The 21,194-nt window shown below is 44.5% G+C and overlaps 1 protein-coding gene across 5 annotated transcripts in view; it reads right to left on the reverse strand.

Annotated features, from left to right (window-relative positions):
* The window catches only part of SLC37A3 (solute carrier family 37 member 3), a 38,607-nt gene extending 32,743 nt beyond the window's left edge, over positions 1–5,864 (reverse strand). For all 5 annotated transcript variants that reach the window (XM_044919949.1, XM_044919950.1, XM_044919951.1 and 2 more), the window contains exons 1-2: positions 5,663–5,864; positions 4,132–4,240 (exon numbers count right to left, since the gene is read on the reverse strand). In XM_044919949.1, coding sequence (XP_044775884.1) covers positions 4,132–4,240; positions 5,663–5,751 — 198 coding nt within the window. In that variant the 5' untranslated portion in view covers positions 5,752–5,864. The remainder of the gene's footprint in view (positions 1–4,131; positions 4,241–5,662) is intronic.
* Between the last annotated feature and the right edge of the window lie 15,330 nt (positions 5,865–21,194).

Below are 21,194 nucleotides of genomic sequence, written 5' to 3' on the forward strand. Positions count from 1 at the left end.
AATCCATCCAAACTACTTAATCCATAGTTCTGAAAAACCAGAATGGTGAAACCTATTTTAGCAGCAATTAGAGTAAAAAAACAAACAGCTAAGCAGAAAAGTTAATGCAAGTCCCATAAGAGCTAATAATGTGACATAGTTACTGGCAGGAAAGAGTTAACACGGCAGGCCTGGGGGGAGGGGGGATTGGTTAGCCAGGTGATGGGTATTAAGGAGGGCACGTACTGCATGGAGCACTGGGTGTTATACGAAAACAATGGATCGTGGAACACTACATCAAAAACTAATGATGTGATGTATGGTGACTAACATAATAAAATTTTTAAAAATTAAAAAAAAAAAAAAAAAAAACACGGCAGGCCTGAGACTGTTCTCCTCAAAAGGGCCTACTTGTGAAGTGAGCCCCTTGGCTGGCATCTGGGAACTAGGATTTTGGGAGGGTTCCCATCCTTCTCTGCTAAGAGTGGTTCACTGTACCTAAACTGTTTGTACAAACAATGTGGTTTATGCTGAACCTGCTTTCCTTCTGAGAGTCTGGAATTTTTGTATGTGCCAGGCACAGGGCGCCTACATGACCAATCCCAATAAAAACCCTGGGCACTGAGTCTCTAATAACCTTCCCCAGTAGACAAGATTCCACCAATGTTGTCACAACTTGTTGCTAGAAGAATTACATCCATCCCGTGCACTCCACCGAAAAAACACTCTTGGAAACTTGTACCTGGCTTCCTCCAAACCTCAGCCTGCCGAGGTTTTCTTTGAATATTCAGCAGGCTGTCATGTAGCAGGAATCGACTACTATGCGTGGCTCAGAAGAAAACCCAAGATCGAAATTAAACAGCAGAATAGTTTTCCCTCAATACAAGAAAGAACTTCCTCAAAGTATTAAAGCAGAAGGTGAGTGAGCATCTTTCAATAATGACAAAGAAAGATTCCATTCTGGCTGAGAGGTCAGAGCACACGACCCCTCTAAGGCCACCCTGTTCTGAAGGTTTGTGATAAGTCACTTGATCACTTAGACATACTCACTGTGCACACAACACTAGTCAAGACTGAGTGTGAAATCTAGCCCTCTAGAAATCCAAATCAAAACCTCAATGAGATACCACCTCACACCAGTCAGAATGGTTAAAATTAACAAGTCAGGAAACGACAGATGTTGGTGGGGATGTGGAGAAAGGGGAACCCTCCTACACTGTTGGTGGGAATGCAAGCTGGTGCAGCCACTCTGGAAAACAGTATGGAGGTTCCTCAAAAAGTTGAAAATAGAGCTACCATACGACCCAACAATTTACCCCAAAGATACAAATGTAGGGATCTGAAGGGGTATGTGCACCCCGATGTTTATAGCAGCAATGTCCACAACAGCCAAACTATGGAAAGAGCCAAGATGTCCATCGACAGATGAATGGATAAAGAAGATGTGGTGCATATATACAATGGAATATTATGCAGCCATCAAAAGGAATGAAATCTTGCCATTTGCAACGACGTGGATGGAACTGGAGGGTGTTATGCTGAGTGAAATAAGTCAATCATAGAAAGACATGTATCATATGACCTCACTGATATGAGGAATTCTTAATCTCAGGAAACAAACTGAGGGTTGCTGGAGTGGTGGGGGTGGGAGGGATGGGGTGGCTGGGTGATAGACATTGGGGATGGTATGTACTATGGTAAGCGCTGTGAAGTGTGCAAGACTGTTGAATCACAGACCTGTACCTCTGAAGCAAATAATACATTATATGTTAAAAAAAAAAGAAGAAGAAGAAGATAGCAGGAAGGGAAGAATGGGGGGGGGGAAATCGGATGGGAAGATGAACCATGAGAGACGATGGACTCTGAAAAACAAACTGAGGGTTCTAGAGGGGAGGGGGTGGGAGGATGCGTTAGGCTGGTGATGGGTATTAAAGAGGGCATGTATTGAATGGAGCACTGGGTGTTATACGCAAACAGTGAATCATGGAACTCTACATCACTGGGTGTTATACGCAAACAGTGAATCATGGAACTCTACAAAAACTAATGATGTAATGTATGGTGATTAACATAACATAAAAAAAAAATCTAGCCCTCTATTCTTAACATCTTTTCTTTAAAAGTTCCTGATAACTTAAATTCAAGAAAAATTGTACAAGAGGGCTGCCTGGCTGGCTCAATTGGAAGAGCATGCAACTCTTGATCTCGGGAGTCATTAGTTCGAGCCCCTTGTTGGATGTAGAGATTACTAAAAAAACAAAAAACTTTTTTTTTTTTTAAGATTTTTTTTTTTTTTAAAGATTTTTATTTATTTATTTGACAGAGAGAGACACAGCGAGAGAGGGAACACAAGCAGGGGGAGTGGGAGAGGGAGAAGCAGGCTTCCCGCAGAGCAGAGAGCCTGATATGGGACTCGATCCCAGGACCCTGGGACCATGACCCGAGCCGAAGGCAGTTGCTTAACAACTGAGCCACCCAGGCGCCCTAAGATTTTTTATTTATTTATTTTTGTGAGGGAGAGCGCGTGCGCACACCAGAGAGCAAGCTTGAGCAGGGGGGAGGGGCGAAGGGAGAAACAGACTCCCTGCTGAGCAGGGAGCCCAAAGCAGGGCTCAATCCCAGGACCCAGGGATCATGAACTGAGCCACCTAGGCACCCAAAAATAAACTTTAAATAAAGGGGGGTGGGAAAGAAAAATCGTAAAAGAGCATCTTCAACAGAACATCAGTTCTGTGAGGACAGGCTCTTTTTTTCCTTTTAAACCTTTCTCTAGGTTTTTTTGGGGGTGGGTAATGCTCACTGTCTAAAACAGTGTTTATGCAAGACAGACCCTCAATAAGCAATTGACTGAGTAACTTAATCACATTTTGAGGGGATAGTCCTATAACCTTCAGATCGCTATCAACTTTTAATTGATCCAAATAGGGGAAAAATATTTTAAGAAATCAGACATGCTGGGGCACCTGGGTGGCTCAGTTGGTTAAGCATCTGACTCTGGCTCAGGTCATGATCTCAGCGGTCCTGGGATCAAGCTCCGGTTGGGCTCCCCACTCAGTGGGGAGTCTGCTTCCCCTCTCTCTCTGCCCCGTCTGCCCCTCCCCTAGCTTGTCCTCTCTCTCTCTCAAATGAATAAATAAAATCTTTTTGAAAAAAAAAAAGAAGTAAGACATGCCAAGAATATTAATATGTATGTATAATCCCACATAAGTAGAACTCAAGGAATGTGGTAAAGAATGAGGGGAGGGGACTTGTGTATTGACTAAGGATATTGTAAAGAATAGCATCTCCATTCCAAACTGGGATTCACCTGATCCATAATGAATTCAAGGAAGTGGATACATACTCCCTGACTTCTAGACTTTTTTTTTTTTAAGATTTTATTCACTTAGGGCGCCTGGGTGGCTCAGTCATTAAGCGTCTGCCTTCGGCCCAGGTCATGATCCCAGGACTCCAGATCATGACCTGAGTCAAAGGCAGTCGCTTGATCAACTGAGCCATTCAGGCGCCCTGACTTCTAGACTCTTAAGCAAGATACAAACAAATGAAACAATTAGAAAGTATGTAAATACTGAGACATTAAACTATGTAACACATGGTGTACACCTTTCAGAGGGGGAAAAAATCAGTGGAAGGTGGGAAGAAAGTTGAGAGAAAAAGTGGCAATTTCAGGGCGCCTGGCTGGCTCAGTCAGTAGAGCACAAGCCTCTTGGTCTCAGGGTCGTGAGTTCGAGCCTCATGTTGGGTGTAGAGATGACTTAAAAAAAAGAAAAAGTGGCATTTTATCTTGCCACAAAGGAAAAAGCAAGATTTAGATGGGTGGGAAGAAAGCAAAAGAGCATACAAAAGAATATGAGCAAAATCTCAAAGGCAGAAATGAATACAGGTACTTGTGAAATTCAATTAAAAAACCACCTCAACAGAAATGTGTCACTTCAAAACATTGAGAAGGAAGCTGGATGCAAGGCTAAATAAAACAGGCCTGAGTCAGGGCAAGCTAAGAAACTGGGCAGAACAGTTTGGGTTTTATGCCATAGGAAACAGCCATTTCAGAGTCCTAGGCAGATGAACGAAACAAAGTAGAAGAACTTGAGAGGAATTTAGGGGTGGGCACAGCTCCCTTCCTAAACCCATCCCAACATTTGCTCTGCTTACCTCTACAGGCAGTCTAATTGACTTGTTGAAAGCACTTGGGGTCCACTGCTTAGAGATACTGACTTTGACATTGCTAAAAGTTTTTCTTGATGCGTGGAGCAACGAATAACTGCAAAAGAGAAAAGAAAAACGACTGAATGAATAGCAAAGAAAACAGCATTCGACGGGCGCCTGGGTGGCTCAGTTGGTTAAGCGACTGCCTTCGGCTCAGGTCATGATCCTGGAGTCCCTGGATCGAGTCCCGCATCGGGCTCCCTGCTCGGCAGGGAGCCTGCTTCTCCCTATGACCCTCCCCCCTCTCATGTGCTCTCTCTCTCTCTCATTCTCTCTGTCTCAAATAAATAAATTAAAAAAAAAAAAGTCTTTAAAAAAAAAAAAAAAAAACGGCATTTGATAAAATCTCGGATATAGTCCCATTTGTTTTATTCAATTTTAGAATTCTTCTCTTAAAAAAAAAAAAGGAAAAGTACTGCTTTATGAGAACTATCAATTGAACAGTCTCTGCCAAGCAAAAGAAAAAATTAATTACTCTTCTTCATTACGAGCCCCTGTGTTCACTCATAACTTACCCCTCCACCTAGAAGATAGATGCATGACTGATCCCAACCCACTCTAAATCATGGTGGCAGTTCTGTGAAGAATTTGAAGTCTTTAACAACCGTTGGCCCCTTGATGCATCAGCCATTAAGTAGCTTTCTCTGGAGTCCTGTCTTTTCCTCCCACTGGTGTCTCCTCTCACCCCTCAAAAATGGATATCCCTAACACATCCAAAATTACCTATCAACTCTTAACACAGAGAGCCACTTCCTACTTTCTGCCTTAAAACAAACAAACAAATAAATCACATCATTTGTGGTGACTTCAATAAAGATTAATAACAAACAAAATCTGCCCAGAAGAAATAATCAAAATAGCTGAGTCTCAGGGTTATAAGTAACATGGCTCCTAAAACCAAACAGCCTGATTTATGGCATCTATGGACCACCAAAGAGAGCCACTGAGGGCCACAGAATCATAAATATGGATGATCCTTCAGTCATGCTAACACTCGGGATCTCACAGGAGTTTCTAGAGCTCCTCACAATTGTCTCATACCATCTTTACTGCTCAAGGATGCACAGGGCACTCCCTGAATATTCGCACCCTTTGTTCTGAAGCTCCTGGTTTTAATCGTATATTAAACCAGGGTTTCTCAACCATGGCACTAGTGACATTTTGGGCCCCCCAAATTCTCTATTGTGGAAGGTTAGCCTGTGCGTTGTAGGATCTACAGGAGCAACCGTGGTCTCTACCCACTGCAAGTGGCACCCTTTTGGTGACAACCAAAAATGCCTCCAGACATTGCCAAACATGGGCAAAATGGTCCTTGAAAACTACTTAGAGGTACCAGAAAGCACAGCAGAAAGAATAACCAGCCTATTTCATAAGCCCAGGCTAATCACCACACTAAACACTTGCTGTGCCACTAACTAGCTCCCTCAAACAAACAAAACCAAAAAACCCAAGGGCACAGTTTGAGCAACGAACATACCTGAAGAAGGTGAGCAGGAACACAACAACATGATGATGGCTGAACCGGGAGAACAGAGTTCCTCTTCGAAAAATATTTGGCCAGGCCATAGTCTTCCTGACCTTCCTCCTCACTTCTGACCTTAAAGTTTGGATAGTGAATCATTTACATCATTTCTTCTTTCTGGAAAGGCAAAATGCATTATCAACATTACTTAAAATAGGCAGTCTATCCAAAAACTGAATTGTGTAGACTTATAATAGTCAGTATATTATCAGACCTTGAAAAAAATCACATGGGCTAGCTGACACCAGAAAACTGACACCAGATAATTGTGTTTATAACAAGTCCCTAAAAAGAAAAATAATTTTTTTTATGATTTTTATTTATTCATTGAGACAGAGAGAGAGGGAGAGAGAGAGAAAGAGAGCACGAGCAGGGGGAGAGGCAGAGGCAGAGGGAGAAGCAGGCTCCCTGCTGAGGCAGGGTCCGGATGTGGGGCTCAATCCCAGGATGCCGGGATCATGACCTGAGCCAAAGGCAGACGCTTAACCGTCTGAGCCACCCAGGCGCCCCAAAGGAAAAATTCTTGACAAAAGATTACATCCTAATAGAAAGAATTCTAATTGAACCATGAAAGACTGTGGACTCTGAGAAACAAACGGAGGGTTCTAGAGGGGAGGGGGGTGGGGGGATGGGTTAGCTTGGTGATGGGTATTAAAGAGGGCACGTATTGGGGCGCCTGGGTGGCTCAGTCGTTAAGCATCTGCCTTTGGCTCAGGTCGTGATCCCAGCGTGCTGGGATCGAGCCCCGCATCAGGCTCTCTGCTTGGTGGGAAGCCTGCTTCTCCCTTTCCCACCTGTTCTCTCTTGCTCGCTGTATCTCTCTGTCAAATAAACAAATAAAATCTTTAAAAAATAAAAATAAAAAAAATAAAGAGGGCATGTATTGAATGGAGCACTGGGTGTTATATGCAATGAATCATGGAACACTACATCAAAAAAAATAATTAAAAAAAAAGAACTCTCATACAAACTGATAAGAAAATCACTAATTCAGGGGTGCCTGGCTGGTTCAGTCAGAAGAACATATGACTCTTGATTTCGGGGTTGTGAGGTCCAGCCCCATGCTGGGTGTAGAGACTACTTAAAAATAAAATCTTTTCCTTTTTAAGATTTTATTTATTTATTTGAGACAGAGAGAGTGAGTGAGAGAGAGAGAGCATAAGCGGGGTGGGGGGCAGAGGGAGAGGAATAAGCAGACTCTCCGCTGAGCAGGGAGATTGATGCGGGGCTTGATCTGACTGAACCACCCAGGTTCAATAAAATAAAATCTTAAAAAAAAGAAAAGAAAAGAAAAGAAAAGGGCGCCTGGGTGGCTCAGTCGTTGGGCGTCTGCCTTCGGCTCGGGTCATGATCCCAGGCTCCTGGGATCGAACCCCACATCAATCTCCCTGCTCCGCGGGGAGCCTGCTTCTCCCTCTCCCACTCCCCCTGCTTGTGTTCCCTCTCTCACTGTGTCTCTCTCTGTCAAATAAATAAATAAAATCTTTAAAAAAAGAAAAGAAAACACTAATTCTGACAGAAAAATGAGGAAAGGAAATGAACAGGAAATTCAGAAAAAATGAAATGGCTATTAAGCTTATCAAAAGCTCCAATCTTACCAGTAACACAAGAAATGCTAAGTAAGGCAAGAAAACGTTTGCATAGTTAAAAAAGATGTGCCCAATGTAGTTCAAGGTCTAATGACTCCTGAACTCTCATATGCTGCCGAGGGCGGTGAAACACAGTATTAGAGGAAGATAATCGACCATGTTCATCTTTGACACAAAAATTCAATTTCCAGGGATCTACTCCTAAAGAAATACAAGATGCATTCAGGTCTATAAACAAAGGCAGTTTTCATAATGTGTCAAAGGAGCTTTTTTATATTAAAAAAATGAACTTTGTAATGTTCATCATCATTAGCCATCAGGGAAATCCAAATCAAAACCACACTGAGATACCACCTTAAACAAGTTAGAATGGCAAAAATGGACAGGGAAAGAAACAACAAATGTTGGAGAGGTTGTGGAGAAAGGGGAACCCTCTTACACTGTTGGTGGGAATGCAAGTTGGTACAGCCACTTGGGAAAACAGTGTGGAGGTTCCTCAAAAATTTAAAAATAGAGCTACCCTATGACCCAGCAGTTGCACTCCTGGGTATTTACCCCAAAGACACAGATGTAGTGAAAAGAAGGGCCATATGCACCCCAATGTTCATAGCAGCAATGTCCGCAATAGCCAAACTGTGGAAAGAGCCGAGATGCCCTTCAACAGATGAATGGAAAAGAAGATGTGGTCCATTTATACAATGGAATATTACTCAGCCATCAGAAAAGATGAATACCCAACTTTTACATCAACATGGATGGGACTGGAGGAGATTATGCTAAGTGAAATAAGTCAAGCAGAGAAAGTCAATTATCATATGGTTTCACTTATTTGTGGACCATAAGGAATAACATGGAGGACATTAGGAGAAGGAAGGGAAAAATGGGGGGGGGGAATTGGAGGGAGAGATGAACCGTGAGAGATTATGGACTCTGAGAAACAAACAGGGTTTTAGAGGAGAGGGGGGAGGGGGGATTGGTTAGCCCGGTGATGGGTATTAAGGAGGACACGTACTGCATGGAGCACTGGGTGTTATACGAAAACAATGGATCATGGATCACTACATCAAAAACTAATGATGTATTGTATGGTGACTAACATAACATAATAAAATTAAAAACTACAAAAAAAAAAAAAATGAACTTTGTGTCAGTCATAAGGAAATGGGGAAAGAGGCAGGGCCACTCCCATCTGTCTGTTTCCACTACTTCCCTTCACTGCTCCTTGGTCCTCTCTGAACTCTGCACCATGCTCTGACAAAGTAAGCATCTAAACATAATGCCTCCAGTTATTCGTCTGCAGAAACCACCTAAACGCGCAATTAAAGGGGGAATGATTAAATGAATTATGGTAGAGCCATATGGCTGAATATTTTATAATCATGTGACATGATGAATTAAAGCTTTTTAATGACATGAGAAAATGTCACGTAAAAACAGTAAAAAATGGGGCACCTGGCTGGCTCAGTCAGGAGAGCACGGGATTCTTGATGTTGGGGTCATGAGTTCAAGACCCACGTTGGGCGTAGATTACTTACAAAAAAAAAAAAAAGATATGACTTATAATCAACTCAACTCTATGTTTACATAATATTTACAAATAAATAAGGAATGCACTAGTTCTCTCTGGCAGAAGCATTATGGGTAACTTTAATTTTCTATATCGTTTCCTAAAAATTTTACAATAAAGGTATATATTACTTCTACAATCAGAAGGGAAAACATCCACAGCATTGGAAAAGTCCTATAATTTACCTGCATATTAGGAAAAAAATAAATTAAATTAACAAAACGACCCGTATGCTACATACTACAGTAGTCCAGGTATAGACAAACTCGAGAACTCCCAGTACTGAAATTGACAAGTCACAGGGCTTTGCTTTCAAGGCTGTGCTCCTTGTAACTGCTGTTACATTCATGTTTCCACTAGCCACAGCTTGGTGGATGTAGCCAAACCTTACCAGCTGCCATGAGGCCATTCCTGAAACTTTTGTATAAAAGGTACAAAGTTGAGGTGGTTAAAATTATATAAACATTACAGCTGTTTCACTTACTGGCTATAAGCCCTTGGACAAGCCAATCTTTTTTTTTTTTTTAATATTTTTTTTATTTGAAAGAGAGAGAGAGCACAAGCAGGGGGAGCGGCAGAGGGAGAGGGAGAAACAGGCTCCCCACTGAGCAGGGGGCCCAATGCAGGGCCCGATCCCAGGACCCTGAGATCATGACCTGAGCTGAAGGCAGATGCTCAACCATCTGAGCCACCCAGGTGCCCCTGGACAAGCCAATCTTTATGAATCACAGATGGTCATCTATAAAATGGCCTATCTGTTCTGAGAGTTAGGAGACTAAAATAAACAATGTATGTAAGGTATTAAGATAATTTTTTAGCCACTGACCTGCCCAAGATTAATCAATCCCACATTGGTAGAATGTAGCTAATTTCATTTCATCTTTCTGCCTGAAAAATGTTCACAGAATAATGAGCCAAGTAGGATTTTAAAAAATTCCACTTACAAGATGTAACAAATAAACTTTGTAATTCCAGAAAGTTACAAACCAGAGAGCTATTAGTGTCACTGCTAAATTTACCTCCATCCCCTAAATTAAACATGAGACCCCAGTGGAACAACTCCGAGTTTTATGTAAATTGTAACTCTATGAATTGAACACATTCACACCTCGAAACAGAGTACTGAGTACTTCAGAAAAGGATATGATTTATGAAGTTCAATAAGTTATCAGGTAAAATAATAATTCCAAAAATGTACGCTCTACCAGATTGGGATTACATTGCTTTGACAATAATGGTGTGTATTTCAAGGCTGTACAGTTACATTAATAACTTTACATGACTACCGAGCTGTTTGAGACCATCTGGATTTCATTTCTAAATAAACCACTTTTTCCTTAGCTACAGTGATAGCAGAGAAAGGGCTTAGTAAGTACACCGGGAAAATGGTTTTAAATATTCACCTGCTGTTGGCAGAATGCCATTTAAAATGAATACTATTATAGCATCTGGTCTTAAGTAATTACAGTAATTAACAATAATAATAATAATACCTTGCACTTATATTCCCTACATCACAGAAGTAATTTCTAATCATCTGTGAGCTCTGCGACCCTGGGGAAGTGCTGAGAGTTTCTGCCAAGTCTGAATCCACCAAGCACATCCTACTTTCTGAAGACCATTTTCTTTCCTGCTCTAAATACAGACAGAACAAACCTAACATTTTTCAAGTGTATGTAAATGCTGTTAAAATTAGTAAAACCAAAATTGATTTAAGTATTTCTAAATTCATAGTAGCTTACCATCTAGTATTTTCTCAGTTAATGGATACTGAATATACAACTATCATATGAGAACACGAATTAGCTTTTAAAAACAAAACTTATTAAAAATAAGATCCTTGGGGCACCAGGGTGGCTCAGTCATTAAGCGTCTGCCTTCGGCTCAGGTCATGATGCCAGGGTCCTGGGATCGAGTCCCACATAGGGCTCCCTGCTCAGCGGGGAGCCTGTTTCTCCCTCTCCCACTGCCCCTGCTTGTGTTCCCTCTCTTGCTATGTATCTCTCTGTCAAATAAATAAATAAAATATTTTTTAAATAAATAAAAAAATAAAAATAAGATTCTCCCCATCAAAGAGGATCCAAACCACTGAGCCATGTTCTACTTTTCAAAACAAGCTGATAATCATTAACTCATCTGATTCATAATGAAGCTTTTTTGAGTCCTAGAAGATCTCCCATACAAGGTATTTTCCAGGATGGAACACTCCACATTGCGTGATCAATGTTACATAAAAGATGGCTTCACATGTAACATGTCCAGATAGAAGACAATCTCCCCTTGGGGCGCCTGGGTGGCTCAGTCATTAAGCATCTGCCTTCGGCTCAGATCATGATCCCAGGGTCCTGGGATCGAGTCCCACATCGGGCTCCTGGCTCAGCAGGAAGCCTGCTTCTCCCTCTCCCACTCCCCCTGCTTGTGTTCCCTCTCTCGCTGCATCTCTCTCTGTCAAATAAATAAATAAAATCTTTAAAAAAAAAAAAAAAAGAAGACAATCTCTCCTTTATAAAACAATGCCTTGGAATATAAAGCATACCAAAACTGCCACTTTCTATAGATATTCAGAGACCATTCCAATCCCACATCAGTAAGATTTCAGGTTGTTGTGTATTAGGAACACCGTGGGAGACACTGACTAGAAAGTAGACGGGGTGGAAGGCTGGCAGGAAAGGAGATGGCACGCATAAAGCATCTCGCCCCCCATGTCCATGTCACCTGACCCAATCTTCACCCCACAACCTTCTTATCTTGCTCTCTGGAAATCTAGATATGCAGTGAATGAACTTCTCCACATGGTCACCCTCCTCTGAGAGTTCTTTGCCTCAGACTCCTGCCTTCCCCCAGATGACCTGCCCCCTCTGAGGTCTCTCAAGGAGAAGCTGTCTTTCTTCTCACGGTCACTCTTCCTCCTCACAAGACCCCAGCTTCTCTGAACTCAGGCTGGCGTCGGCGGGGGGGCGACCTCTACTGCCCGCTGCCCCACTGTCTTGTCACCTCCTGACCTCCCAGCACTCCGCTCTCACTGCAGACAGCCCCTTGCCTCACTTTCCTTCCGCCACCGCTTCCGTCCCAGCGCAACAGCCAGGTGGCTCAACTCTCCCTCCCCTGTCCTCTCCACCACCCATCTTTTCCTCTGCCCCACATCGAAAACCCACTCTGTGGGCAAAACCCGGTCCAGTACCTACAAGACCTCCCCAACCTAGACTGCAAACACCCTACATTCTTTCCCTCTCCCACTTCCCACTCAACGGTCATCTTGCCTCAGCAAGGCTCCCAATTTGGTCACCTCACCACTTTCCCATTATGCATTACCCTCCTCTTGTCCTCATTTCCTTCTTTACTTAGAATCTAACCAACTCCCTTGGGGGCCCTTTTTTTTTTTTTTTGCTTGCCTCTGTCCTTCCCTGCACCCAAGGAGTTGAGTTTTGCCTGAGAAAAATCACATAAGCAGGCCGATTTCACTTTTTAGATTCAAAACCACAAACCTCAAAGAACATGCAACACTGCCCAGCATGCCTACACTTTCCTAATTATTTTGCTTCCTCAACCTCTAAGACAACAACTTCACACTTCACTCTTTAAAGTCCCGGCATCCTTCTCTCTCCTTCACCTGGTACGATGGCTTTCTGCCAATGACCCCCCAGAACTAGGGCTCTAATGTGGACCCTCCAGAGCTCCCAACAGTACAGCCAACCGTCCACTTGATATGCCGCCATGGATCCGAAGCAAGATTCTTCGTTTCCTCCCTCCAGACCTATTCCTCCCCCAATATTCCCCACCTCATAAATGATACCACCATTCCACCAAGTTGCCCAAGGTAACCAGGACTTACCCTTCACTTTTCCTTTTCTCTCTCAGCTTCCACATCCATCCCACTTCTAATGAGCTCCCAAAATACATCCCAAATCTATCCACCTCTCTCCATCCCCACTGCCACCACAAAGATTAACCACCCATATCTCCACCAAGCCTACCCCAACAGCCTTCTGCAGGCTTTCACTATTTCTACATCTACCCTGCCCCGAACTCATTCTCCACACATCAGCCAGAAATAGACCTTATTATTATTTTTTTTTAAGATTTTATTTATGGGGGCCTGGGTGGCTCAGTCGGTTAAGCGACTACCTTCAGCTCAGGTCATGATCCCAGGGTCCTGGGATCGAATCCCACATCAGGCTCCTTCCTCCGCGGGAAGCCTGCTTCTCCCTCTCCCACTCCCCCTGCTTGTGTTCCCTCTCTCGCTGTCTCTCTCTCTGTGTCGAATAAATAAATAAAATCTTAAAAAAAAAAAAAAGATTTTATTTATTTGAGGGCGCCTGGGTGGCTCAGTTGGTTAAGCGACTGCCTTCGGCTCAGGTCATGATCCTGGAGTCCCGGGATCGAGTCCCACATCGGGCTTCCTGCTCAGCAGGGAGTCTGCTTCTCCTTCTCCCCCTTCTTGTGCTCTCTCTCTCTCTCACTCCCTCAAATAAATAAAATCTTAAAAAAAAAAAAAGAAAAAAGAAACTCTGCCATGGCCTTCAAAGCCTGAATACCCCAGTCCTCCATAGTAAAATAGGAAGGTTAAGGTGGGGGAGAGCCACGGAGTTGACAGCTGTGGTTGGCAAAAGGAGGCTAGGACTGAAGAAGGGGACTGCCTGAGGCAATGCTTTTTGAGAGATTGGGGGTTTTTTTTAATTGTTTTATTGATTTTCAATAGGTTATACATGCCTAAGGCAGAAAAATCAAAAGACATCAAAGGGTACAAACAGTGATGTCTCCCTGTGATCTCATCACCCTGTGTTCCTAAATCCTCACAGAATCTATGCCTGTGCATACACTCCAGGTAGAGCCCCTCATATACATCCACAAAAGAGCCTATCACACGCACTATTCTGCACCTTTTTCTTTCAAAGATTTTATTTATTTATTTGACAGAGAGAGAGAGAAAGCACAAGTAGGGGGAGCGGGAGAGAGAGCAGACTCCCCACTGAGCAGGGAGCCCAAAACAGGGCTGGATCCCAGGACCCTGGGATCATGACCCAAGCCAAAGGCAGACGCTTAACCAACTGAGCCACCCAGGCGCCACTTTCTTTCCTTCACTTATCAGAAGTTAGAGATCTGTCCTTACCCACACCTAGAGAGTTACCCCATTCCAATCTCCTACCAGACATCTGTGCAGTTCCCAAGCCTTTGGCAGGATGGAGCCAGCCATACTATGACACAGTGAGAAGCTAGCCCGTTTCCTTCCTCCTCTTTGCCCACCTTCCTCCCCACCCTCGCCAGTACCACTCTCTCGCTCACGGCAACCACCCCACACCTAATTCTTTTCTTCTCCCTGAGCCCTTTCTTGCTTTTGGCCTTTGCATTTGCTGTTCCACTGCCTGAAATGCTTCTCTCCTGGTTCTTTGCAAATGGCTTGCTCTTTCCTTTTCTTGGCTCATCCTCAAGTCATCTCCCTCAGTGTGTGCCCTAACGGCCCTATCTACAATGCTTGGGGCACTCAGTGACTTCTTTCATCTCTGTCTCTGTTTCTTCCCTTCATAGCATTGCTCCCAATCGAATTACTCTGGTTTAACTGTTTACATGTGGACTGTCATCTGTAAGCTCCCCAAGAGCAGTGGCCTCATCTGTCTTAAGTCCATGGCTATTATCTCCAGCACCTAGCAGAGCATTCAGAACCATCAATAAAGATTTTGTGAATGAATTAGTTCTTTTGCCATAACCAACACCGTACACTTTCTTTCTTTTTCTTTTAAAGATTTTATTTATTTATTTGAGAGAGAGAGACACAGTGAGAGAGGGAACACAAGCAGGGGGAGTGGGAGAAGGAGAAGCAGGCCTCCCACGGAGCAGGGAGCCCGATGTGGGGCTCGATCCCAGGACCCCGGGATCATGACCCGAGCTGAAGGCAGACGCCCAACGACTGAGCCACACAGGCGCCCCAACACCGTATACTTTCAAAGTGCCAGGCACTGTGCTAGGTACTTGCCCTGAACTACTGCATTTAGGTTCTCACATCTTAGAGATGAGAAAACAGATTTTACAAAGCAATATATCTTTACAGATGAAGCAAGCATTCAAACCCAGACCTGACCCTAGTCTCTATACTATACTGTATAAGAAAAAGGTTAAAATATCCCAAGTCGAGTAAAACATAGTAATTAGAAATATCTCACCGGAGGCTTAGAGGTATAAATTCAGAACGGAAAACAAAACAAAACAAAACAAAACACCCACACCTTACTAGTAATAGTGTTACTCAAGGAGTAGGACATTAAATGGGCAATGACTTCACTTGTCAGACTTCAGTTTTTACATTTGCAAAGTAAAAAGATTATGTGTACTGAAATATAAAAAGGCAGCTGGAAGAGTATTAAATGCATAGTTGAGTTGAGCTATTTTGACAGTATTGTGTATGTTGTAATTTAGCACCTCAATGCTTGACACTTAGGCAAATATCCTTTTCATCCCACATTATCTCATTTGATGCCGTTTACTTGTACTACCTGAACCCTTCTACTCAAAACTGAAGTCTTCTGTAATTTTTCTCTCTTCTTAAATTGTTGCATTACCAGAGATGTAAAGTACTTAGCACTTACCTGTAAAATTATCCTGTCTTATTCCAGGGTTCCTAAAACTACATTCTTCCTACCTATTTTAAACATATTCCAAAGACAAGGAGGTTTCAAGATACAAATCTTTCCCTCTTGGGGCACTTGGCTGGTTCAGTAGGTGGAGCATGCAACCCTTGATCTTGGGGTCTGGGTTTAAGCCCCACACTGGGGGATAGATTGTACTTAAAAAAAAAAAAAATCTGGGTGGCTCAGTGGGTTAAGCATCTGCCTTCAGCTCAGGTCATGATCCCAGGGTCCTGGGATGGAGCCCTGCATGTGGCCCCCTGCTCAGCAGGGTGTCTGCTTCTCCCCATCCCTCTGCACCTCCCCCCTGCTCATGCTCTTGCGCGTGCTCTCTCAGATAAATCAATAAAATCTTTTAAAAAAAAAAAAAGGTTAACGGAAGAACGATGCTAGGTGAAGCCAGGTGTGGCCCAAAGAGGCATTAAAGTTAGAGTTGTAACCACAGACCCTCCACTTAAAGTCTCTGAGCCTCAATTCCCTTATTTAAGAATTAATTTTGAGATAATTATAGAAAGTTCCTAGTATAGAGCCTGGCACACAGTAAGCATCCAACAAATGGCAAAGAATTCAGCACCAAGACACTGAAGAAAGGTGGCAATCAAGATTCAGATTTCGTTCACCCAGGACGAAACATACTCTTCTCCCTATAAACATTCAGTAATAAGTTACTATGAGACATACTCTTCTCCCTATAAACATTCAGTAATAAGTTACTATGAGATCACCTACAATCTTACATTTCAGGAAACACCACAAACCCTGCGGACACATTCCCATTATGCCCTGCCAAAAGTGAGAATAAACAGACCACATTCTGCAAATAAGAATACCGAGGGAATGACGAATAAGTAATCTGACTAAATTCCTTGACTGAGGCCACAGTAGTTGCCAGAACACAAAACTCAGTTATTCCATTAAGACCCCTCTAACCCCTCCGGCCTCAGTGCATCACCTTTTCCAAAAGCCTTCCTTCCCACCCTCCCTGAAAAGCGCCCCCTCACCGGGTCTGAACGACAGCCCCGCTCCTGGACAAGAGCCCTCGTGGCGCGGCCCGGCCCCGACTCTTCCCCAGGGCCCTCCGCGATCCTCCCGCTCTCCTGCCGCTGCGGTCCTCGCCGGCCCCGCACGGCTCCGCACACTGGGCACCGAGGAGCCGGACCCGGGGCGGAGGGGAGCGCCGGCCGCTCCCTCCAGCCCACGGCGCCACACCCACCGGCCGCCACCCGCCGCATCTCCGCGTCGTCGCCCTCCCGTCCCGTGGAAGCCCCCGCGGACCGCCCTCGCGGGCGGCGCCCCCACACCTCACCCCAAACCGGGCTCCGGCCCCTTCTCGGTCGGACCCCACGCGCCGCGGCTAGCGCACCCGAGACCCGCCGTCGTGGCCGTGCTGCGGCCCACCGCCCCGCTCGCTCCGCTCCGCTGCCCGCAGCCCCTCGCCCGTGCCGCCACCTCACCCGCGGCTCGGCGGCCAGGGTTTCCGGACGCTCACGTGACCCGCCCTTCCCCGAGGCATGCTGGGAGTTGTAGTCCGACCGCGGCTGCACCGGCAGGCCGCCAGGGTGGCGGGGAAGGCGGAGGGAGAAGGAGGATGGAGGTCTCGGTGAACCTGGCTGCTGGGCTGGGGGAGGGGACGATGGCCAGGAATGTAAACTGGAAAAAGGCAGTGAGAGAGAGGTAAGATATAATCTGGGGAGAAGTGCTATCTAGGTCATCTTTTTTCAGAAAAGCTTTACTCGGCTCTTTCTTTTTATTAAAAGTAAAACGCTACTAAGTTTGCTACTGAGTAGCCAGCCATAAGGGCATAAGACTTAGATTTTTGTTTAAATTAATTAAATGCAGTGGTCCCTGCAGGCGGCCAGTAATCTGCCGCTATCATTCACCGTTCTGCGCTCCACCCCCCCCCCCCACCCAGTCAAACAGATGAATGTTAAGATCCTGACAGCCTCTCGAAAAAGTTAAAGGCCTTAGGACACAGGACTTGCAAGTAAAATCTGCTGCCCTCCTGGGCTCTCTTTCAACTGTTGGGGAAATACAACTTTACAAAGAAATCTCCTAACCCAGAAAACCTCTCCACGAAGAGAGCAGAGAAAGAAAACAGATTTATTGGGCGCCTGGGTGGCTCAGTCATTAAGCGTCTGCCTTCCGCTCAGGTCATGGTCCCAGGGTCCTGGGATCGAGCCCCGCATGGGCTCCCTGCTCTGTGGGAAGGCTGCTTCTCCCTCTCCCGCTCCCCCTGCTTGTGTTCCCTCTCTGGCTGTGTCTCTGTCAAATAAATAAAATATTTAAAAAGAAAACAGATTTACTACTGGATAAGCATTAAACCAGAATGTGATGCTCATTATGAACAATGAACTAACAGATTGCAAAAAGACAGAAAGGAATCTCCCGCATATACAGCCAAGCATATACAACCCCTTACATGCATGTTCTCAGGATAAACAATCACCAGTCCCTCAAACGAGAAGACTTGACAGGACATTTTGTTACATATAGTTGGTCCTAACTTTATCATGGTAATTGGGGAGACTGCCTATGTTGGCTTATTCAGAGGAGAAACAAACTTCTCATATCTTTAGGACAAGAGATAGTGTTGCAAGTTGGAGCAAGGCGCCCACAGATGTTAGGCTTGGGAACTAGGGGCCTGGAGCACTCCCCGGATGTTTATTTCAAAAGCTGGCTCCCGGGTCCTGGAAAGGTTCCTGATAGGAGACTGGCAAGAGATTATTTAGCCATTACGAAGCTATTCATCTATTTGAAAGGGACAAAGAAAGAAATTTTGAAAGAAAAAGAAAGAAAAGGGCAGGGTGGAGGTGGGGGTTCTTCTTTAGTTTCTCTCTTCCCTTCTTTCTTTTTTTTTTTTTTTTAAAGACTTATTTATTTGACAGAGAGAGACACAGTGAGAGAGGGAACACAAGCAGGGCGAGTGGGAAAGGAGAAGCAGGCTTCCCGCGGAAGCAGGGAGACCGATGTGGGGCTCGATCCCAGGACCCTGGGATCATGACCTGAGCCGAAGGCAGACGCATAACAACTGAGCCACCCAGGCGCCCCTCCCTTCCCTTTGCTATTTCTAAGGGAGAATTAAGCCTCTTATTTTCAATTTGTATTTGCCATGTGATGTCAGGGTGAGCAAAACCAAATCAGCCAAGTGGTTCACTTTTCTTTTAAAAAATGTGGAGGGGTTCCTGGCTGGCTCGGTTGGTGAAGTATGCAACTCTTGATCTTGGGGTGGTGAATTCGAGCCCCATGTTGGGTGTAGAGATTACTTAATAAAATCCCTACACGTGCGTATATGGAATATTATTCAGCCTTTAAAAGGAATGAAATTCTGACACACGCTACAACATAGATGAACCTGGAGAGCATTATGCTAAATGAAATAAGCCAGTCACAAAAGGACAGATATTGTATGATTCCATTTACATGAAGTACCTAGAGTAATCAAAATCATAGGGAGAGAAAGTAGGATCATGGTTAGTAGAAATGGGAGTTATTGTTTAATGGGTAGAGTTTCAGTTGGGGATGATGCAAAAGTTCTGGAGATGGATAGTAGTGATGGTTGCACAACAATGTGAATATGTTTAATGCCATTGAACAGAATCCTTATTATATGTGCTGCCGAAGCGAGCACGAACAGAATCCTTAAAAATGGCTAAAATGGAGGCACCTGGGTGGCTCAGTCGGTTAAGCATCCAACTCTTGATTTCAGCTCAGGTCGTGATCTCAGGGTCGTGAGATCAAGCCCTTTGTTGGGTCCCACACTCAGCACAGAGTCTGCTTAAGATTCTCTCCCTTTCCCTCTACCCCTCCCCACCCCGGCTCTCACTCTCTCTCTCTCTCTCTCTCTCTCTCTCAAAAAAAAAAAAAAAAGCTAAAATGGTAAAGTGTACATATTGTGAAACATATGTGTGTGCATGTACATATGTCTATGTATGCATGTGTGGAGAGGAATAAAATAAGTATAGGGCGCCTGGGTGGCTCAGTCAGTTAAGTGTCTGCCTTCAGCTCAGGTCATGATCCCAGGGTCTCCTTGCTCAGTGGGGGACTCCTTGCTCAGTGGGGAGTCTGCTCCTCCCTCTCCCTCTGCCCTCCCCTGGTTTGTGCTCTCTCTCTCTAGCTCACTCTCTCTCAAATAAATAAATAAAATCTTTAAAAAAATAAATAAATAAAATAAAATAAGTATATAACCTGCGTCACTACCACCCAGGCCAAGAAGCCCACACCACTCTCTCTGCGCTCATAGTCATGTTGGCAGAAAGGGTCTGGTGGAGAAAGTCAGAATGGGGGAGACGGAATCTCTCTCTCTCCTTAACTTCCATAACCATCTAGGCATTTTACTATTTGATTATTTTTTTTAAGATTTTATTTATTTATTTGAGAGGGAGAGAGAGAGAGAACATGGAGGGGGGAGGACAGAGGGAGAAGCAGGCTCCCCGCTGAGCAGGGAACCTGCCCGCAGGGCTCCATCCCAGGACCCTGAGATCATGACCTGAGCCAAAGGCAGACGCTTAACCAACTGAACCTCCCAGGCGCCCTAGACATTTCACTATTTGATTTCTACTTCTAGATGTTCTCCAAGTACTGGGGCTGAGTCAGCTGACTTTTTTTTCTTCCCCAGTAACCATTACCAGAAGAAACCGTTTTGACACCTAGCCTCACCGACATGCACATCTAACAGGTTTTATTTCCTGCCTCCCACCCATACAGGGTGCTGGATCTTGAACTATATGTCATTTTCAGTGCACAGACGTCTGCCTGTGACTCCCCAAGTGACAACGTGCCCCAGGTGCACTCGGCAGTGCTTTTGTTTTCTTGCTCTACCTGCCAGCACCGGGTTTATGACTCAAGAGAGGTTCCTGAAAAGTGATGTGTAAATGGAATATGGGGTAAGAGAAATTATAACTTACAAGTTTTCTGAAGGAATTACAGAAAGAAATGCTCTTGGAAAGTGAATAAACCCTCATCTATTTCAGTGCTTCTCGATCTTTTTAGACCCCAACCCACAGTAAGAGATACATTTTACATCACCTGGGTACATCCATGCATGGACACAACTGACCCAAAGAGGGTACGAAACAGTACTTAGCCTTACCGCATGAGATACATTCTGAAATTCTGTCCTAGTTTCTTCTGTAAAAATGCTGGTTGCAGGCCACCTGGCTGGCTCAGTCGGCAGAGCACAATGCCTCTCAGTCTCGGGTCGTGAATTAAAGGCCCATGTTGGGCATGGAGGCGTCTTTAAAAAAAAAAAATGCTGGGGGCGCCCGGGTGGCTCAGTTGGTTGAGCGACTGCCTTCGGCTCAGGTCATGATCCCAGGGTCCTGGGATCGAGTCCCGCATCGGGCTCCCTGCTCTGCGGGGAGCCTGCTTCTCCCTCTCCCCCTCCCCCTGCTTGTGTTCCCTCTCTCGCTGTGTCTCTCTCTGTCAAATAAATAAATAAAATCTTTAAAAAAAAAAAAATGCTGGTTGCCACCCACAAAAAAAATGGATTTCATGACTCACTAATAGGTCTCAGCCCACAGTTTGAAAACACTATACCAATTTAAATATTTTATCAATCTGATGTTTCCATTTTGCACATGGTAGCTTAACTGCCTACACCTTACATTCTACATTATGGAGAAAATCTAGTCCCTAAGATATGATAAGCGGTGACTCTTCCAGACCCTGTGAGGGAAAAACTTAAGTTTTATGCTTTTACTGCCAGTAGGAGA

Source organism: Neomonachus schauinslandi, chromosome 12 (assembly GCF_002201575.2).
Source record: "Neomonachus schauinslandi chromosome 12, ASM220157v2, whole genome shotgun sequence".
In the NCBI taxonomy this organism is placed as follows: Eukaryota; Metazoa; Chordata; class Mammalia; order Carnivora; family Phocidae; genus Neomonachus; species Neomonachus schauinslandi.